The 6,000-nt window shown below is 43.1% G+C and overlaps 1 protein-coding gene across 1 annotated transcript in view; it reads right to left on the bottom strand.

Moving 5' to 3' along the window:
- Positions 1–305: 305 nt before the first annotated feature.
- AKAP1 (A-kinase anchoring protein 1) overlaps positions 306–6,000 on the bottom strand; it is a 42,189-nt gene continuing 36,494 nt past the window's right edge. Inside the window, exons 7-11 of the mRNA XM_039508056.1 lie at positions 5,763–5,913; positions 4,385–4,452; positions 2,777–2,850; positions 1,757–1,822; positions 306–1,614 (exon numbers count right to left, since the gene is read on the bottom strand). Coding sequence (XP_039363990.1) covers positions 1,552–1,614; positions 1,757–1,822; positions 2,777–2,850; positions 4,385–4,452; positions 5,763–5,913 — 422 coding nt within the window. The 3' untranslated portion in view covers positions 306–1,551. The remainder of the gene's footprint in view (positions 1,615–1,756; positions 1,823–2,776; positions 2,851–4,384; positions 4,453–5,762; positions 5,914–6,000) is intronic.

Below are 6,000 nucleotides of genomic sequence, written 5' to 3'. Positions count from 1 at the left end.
TGCTAACATTAAACCATATGCCCCCGAAAAGAGAGAATTCATAAAAAAGAGAATACAATCAAACCATATCTGAATGGATCTGATCAAATCCTGGTGTAGGCAGCTACATTCATGTCTGCATGGTGGACCAGCATATCAGCTCACCGAAAATAAAAATTTAAAAAAAAAAAAAAAAAAAAAAAGGAGTCTCTGGATTGGTCTGAAAGATTCTCATTTTCCAAGGCTTGATTATACCAGTGCTTTCCTGTCAAGTGTCTTCCCGGCCAGCAACAAATCTCAACTCAATACACATGTCTAAATGCAGGTACATTACAATATTTTTTTAATAGTATTAAGTTATCTTAAATTATTTGAACAAAATTTTAAATTCCACATTTGATATCAATCTAAAAGGGACCAACATAAATCAAGAGAGAAAGAACACCACTGCAATATCAATTCCATATTGTTACTTTTTTTTTTTTTAAACAGATCTGTACAGCAAAGGAGTCAGTGATCACAAATCATACCATACAGCAATCTAGAGCAACGCTAATCCTGTACACAGCAGAGCAGAAACACTCCCACATTCGGATGCTCCGAGTACGTCAGCTGTACTGATGGACTCCAAACCGTTTCTACTTACAGAGAACATTTTGTTGTGGGGAAAAAAAAAAAAATCTTTTAAAGTTCCCTTTGTGATTTCCAGTGTTTCTCTTATACAAAATATTACAATGATTTTATATATATTTACACAGACTTGCACAGCTAGAAAATGGTTACAAATTACAATCGGGTTTGGCAATCTTTTTTTTTTTTAAAATACATGATCTGGAACATAGCAGATTTACAATCTATGGTTGTAGTGGTAATTCATCCTACCTTTCAAAGGTCTGCACAGATGAAGTTTTCTTCCCATGCAGCTCCTGCCTAAAACATTTCTACCATGAGATGTGTGCCAGGGTAAGTGCCATGAATGCAATTCGTATGTCTCCCAGCATCAGTCACGGATCAGACTAACAAAGCTTGTGCAAGTTGGTGGCACAACATGGAAAAGTCAATAGACGACTGAACTTTAAATCCTTTATGTATTTTGTGTTGGCTTTCTAGGCAGCAAACCTATTTCTAAGAAACAGCCAATATCTTTCAGAAAAAGCAGCCACTGAGCCTCTGGGGCATCTGTGCAACAGACCTGCAGACAGTTAACACACGGTAGGGGTGTTTTGTTAGCTTCAAGAAAACCCCACTTCTTTTTTTTAAATAACTCTTAGAACTAGGCCAGGGACAGGTTTTGTTTTAAAGCTACAGTATCTTTTTTATGGCTTTTAGTAACTCCCTGCCTTTCACTGAAATGAGGTATGTATTTCAAGTGAAATGGTAACAGTCAAGCAAACAAGTCTCAATGGACCACAGAGTTTTGCGCAGTGGTGTAAACAAACAGGTCCTCCCTACAGGATTGCCAAACCCAATTCTAATACAGTGCAAAAAAAGGGATTTTTTAAATTTTATATTTTATTTTATTTTTTATTTTTTTTTAGAAAAAAAGGGTCGCTTGGGGCCTCTCAGAGTTTACTAGTAACTGTCAATCCACTGAGCAAATCCTCTTTCCACCAGAGCTCTGTTTATTGACACCACCTAAGGAAAAATAAGAGACAGATGAAGGAAATACCAGCCTGAAAGCAACATTAAAAGAAATCCCCATAACTCAAGTAGAGTTTTTAAACCCACGTCTCAGTCTATACAAACCAGAGCACTACATTTCTGCAAGTGTACGCACCTCATCTCCCAGCATACTCCACAGCTGGATGAGAGGCAGGCCTGTTGCACTGTCATAGTTTGTGACCTGGAACCAGACATACATGTTAGCACAGAGCACAGCAGACAAGCTGGTGTGTCAGTGAGCTGAGACACAGCTTTGCTGTTAAGCTCTCCCTTCCTGAGGCTGAGAGGGAGAACAGTGGCGCCCAGTCTCCCGCCTTTGACCGTTGCTTTAAGAACGACAGCTCAAGAGCAGCATACGAGAGCTCGGTATTATTACTCAAGAGAACACATGGCCCATTCTTGGGAGATAAGATTTCACTAGCATGAGTCCTATTACTAGGAAAGAGCTGAGTGTTTCACGTCTCCTGAGGGGTTTCGTTCATCAGAGTACTATGGAATCCTGTTACTTTAGGAGAAGAGACTCTTGGCCAAGCATAAGCAGCACTGGCAGTTTTCTAGACATCTCTCATATTCCAGCATTACAATCTATGAAATACATGGACTATTGTGCTCATCTAGTTGGTCCTCATATATAACACAGAGTCTAGAACTTCCCTGGATTCATTCCGATTTGAACTAGCGCACATCTTTTAGAGAAACGGCCAATCCTGATCTAACAATTGCCAGTGATGGAGAATCTACCACAACCGTTAGGAAACTGGTCCAACGCTTTACCACCCTCACTATTAAAAATGTAAGCCTTGTTGCTAGACTGAATTTGTCTAGCTTCAACTTCCAGCCATTGGATCTTGTTATACCTTGGTTTGCTAGATCGAAGAGCCTGCTATCAAATCTCTGTTCCCTCATCTAGGTACTTACAGACCATGAGCAAGTCACCCCTTTCTCTCATCTCTTTGATGGGAGAAATAGATTGAGTTCCTTGAGTCTGTCACTAAGGCATAGTTTCCAGTTCTCATGGCTCTTCTCTGAACCCTCTCCAATTTATCAATATCCTTCTTGAATTACTGACACCAGCACTGGTCACAATATTCCAGTAGCCATCGCACTAATGCCAAATGCAGATTAATATACATACCTGTGCAAGCAGAGGTGTACCTCTGGTCATTTCACTAACGGATGAGTCAGCTTCTGATGAAAAGTGATCCTCGTCTTTGGAAAGAAAAGGAGAAAACAAGTCAGACATTCACAGGCTCATAGGTTCTAAGGCCAGAAGAGACTATTACAATAATCTCCTGCATAACACAGACCAAAGAATCTCACTCATCATTGCTACGGACATCTAGTCTATGAAGCCGAACAAGATTACACTGAAATGTGTGTCACAGAGGGGAGATGATGAACAGTTCTCTTTTTAAAAGGATCCTAGCTCAGTAGCCACATGTGCATAAATGGATTCAAAGTAATTACTAAGGACCCTGGGTGTCTTCACATATGGTAGTTTACATTAACGTTTCAGTTTTTAATGAGGCATTCTTGAGCCTAGGAAGCTCAGGACTTCACTTGTCCTGCAGGAAGTTTAATATGTGAACAGGAACTTAGTGCTATTCAATGGAATTTAACCAACAGAATAAAAAATCCCTTGAAGGATGGGTGGAATTTTAACATTGCAAGCTGCACTCTTCGTTAATACTGTCTGTGTACCTTTCATTGCCCAAGTTGAGGGATGTATCTACACTTAGGTGTTGCTCTCTGGTTCCCACCCACCATGCGACAAATGCACTGAGCTTTGAGGAAGTGAAAACAAAAATCTACCTTCTGGGATTAGACTACCTTTGTTCTTGGTCCACCCTCGTGAGACATCTCCAGCATCAGCAGCAATGACAGTCCCTATGCTGCTGCAGATGTTGCAAGAGGTCCCTTATTGGAGAGCCCATGCAAACAGTGAACTCTGCTGCTGGCAGCTTGGGATGGAATGACTTTCAACCTTTGCCATCCATCTACAACCTCGGCAGAGGCAAACCCTGTGCCTACCGCCTGTGCAGGGTTTCCTCTCCTGCTATCCAGAGTCTTGACATCAAAGGGTGCTATCAGTGGGTCGGGATAACATCCTTCAATATCAAGAATTGAAAAGCCTTTTAGGCACTAGCAAAACATGGCTGGATTTCTATCGGCAACAACATAGGAGATGTTCGTGGACATCATGAATTTCCCCTCCTCTTCCAGCACTGGGGCCGTTTTTAAGAACACTCAGAACTGTCCATACCATCGATTTCAGTATGGGAATGTCAGAGGTTTGTCTAGTAGATTAAGGAATTAATCTGCATGTGTTTATTTAGTTACCTTAAATGGACAGTACACTTGCTATCTAGTCCATTGGCAAAGAGGAGTTTAAAGAGTAGTTCTAGGTCATCCTGCTGCCCTCTGGTAGAGTTCTGCCAATTTGTGGTTTTAAGTGACAGTCGCATATTTTTTTCCCTAACTGTTTCTCTTTCCATCCACAGCCGCGGGAAAAACCCGCACACTGACTAGACAGGAAAGATAGTGAAACTAGTTCCACAGTGCTGGCAAAAACAAAAACCAAGCAAGAAAAAAAATTCTAATCCACTGTCTAGTAACTTCAGATATTGGACTCGAAATGGTATGGAGAAAGTCTAAACAACTCTGGCTTCTCAACTGATGGCATCCTGTTTAACCAAGCACCATGAGCGCCTAGCATTAGTTTCTCTCCAGTGATTTCCGTTACCTGAAAGCGGCACCACATTGTCTAATAAAACTTCTGCTCCTTGGAAGGGTAATGTTACAAAATCAGACCTTAAAAGAGAAAAGAATCAGTTTGAATAGAAGAACACACCTCTGCCCTAATTCCTTATTACTCTTTAAACTGATGATGGCTGATATGGCAGGAATTCATTTGCTTCAGATTAGTTACAGCCAAAAGAATAGACACGGTACGCGTAACAAGGGTTTGAGCAAAATTCATATGAGAGGAGTGAGCATCTTGTGGCTAAGGCATGGGAATGAGAGATTTGGGTTCAAGCTCTGGGCTTCTCCACTTGGTCTCAGTCCTCCACATACAAAAAGAAGATGGAGTGCTCCTTTTCTCCCGTCCTTCATCAGCTCTGACGAAGAGCCATCGCTTACTATGTGCTTGTTACACCGAGTAACTAGCGCACTGTGGCCCTGACCTCACCCGGGTCCTCTAGGCACAACTATAATAATGAGATTGCTTCCTCATCTCGCCCACCACTCCAGCTGGGTGTACAACACCAGAGATTCCTCATGCTTCCTACCACCCATTCAAGCTTCTCCACTGGGAGCAGGAGCACAGACCAGACCAGTGGCAGGCACCCATGTTTTAAGCACTGTAAGTGTTAACAGTCACTGGTACCTTGTCTACCAGCAGCAAAGCAATGGCAGGAAATTTTTAGAAGAACCTAGAGCTTGGCGAGGTAGGAAGCTGGAAGTTAGACCCACACGTAGAGTGCTTCTCCATTTGTTCTCCTCCCAAGTGGTCTTCCCCTGCCCTGGCTCTGCACAATCTCATTTTCTATGCCACAACGCAGTCGCGCAAATCGTGCACCACGGGGACCGGGGGAACCCTCTCTGAAAGGGCAATGTCTCTCCCTGGTCCAGCTGGCCAGGCGCTCTGTATCTGTGCCTCATCACTTCCCACCAGGAAGAGAACAACGAGTGCGTCGTTCCCCAAACACACCCAGCATGTCACTACACAGGGACAGAGTTTTCACGAGGCAGCCCAGCCCAGTGGATGGGGCATTGGATGCAACATGCGGACCGAAGGTCTATTCCTGGTTTTGCTGCTGGGTGCCCTTGGGTAAGTCACTTTTTTGTTCCTCAGTTTATCCACTACTTAAATGAGGATTACATTTGCCCTCCTCTGTGGAGCACTTAGACATCTATGGATGAAAGCACTATGTAAGAAGTAGGAGTATCAGTGAGGAAGCCAGGTGTCCCACATGGTTGTACGCTGCTGAGAGAACCACTCCCCCCCCAATGCTTTCATTATACTGCGGAGACACCTATACCTATCAAGCCATTACACTTAGTTATGAAAGTTCAACCCTTTTTGTTCCAGTCAAGGGAGGAAAAACATAGTTCCTGACCTGATCTGCCTGAGTGTGTCGATTTTAACTCTCTCGTATCCTCCGTAGTCCACATATCTGATCTCCACTTCGTTGTCATCTTTGAAGTAGTCGACAACCTGAGCCCGCCACCAAGCGCCATCCAAGCCCGGAGCAGCACAGATCACACCGACTGCAAAGCAAAAGAGGGCGGAGTGGGAAGATTCAGCGTTAGTGCCTGTTTCTAGAAGTCCCATTGGAACAGCAGAGACACCAGGCT

Source organism: Mauremys reevesii, linkage group 20, assembly GCF_016161935.1.
Source record: "Mauremys reevesii isolate NIE-2019 linkage group 20, ASM1616193v1, whole genome shotgun sequence".
NCBI classification, from domain to species: domain Eukaryota; kingdom Metazoa; phylum Chordata; order Testudines; family Geoemydidae; genus Mauremys; species Mauremys reevesii.
This window is presented reverse-complemented; position numbering and strand designations above follow the sequence as displayed.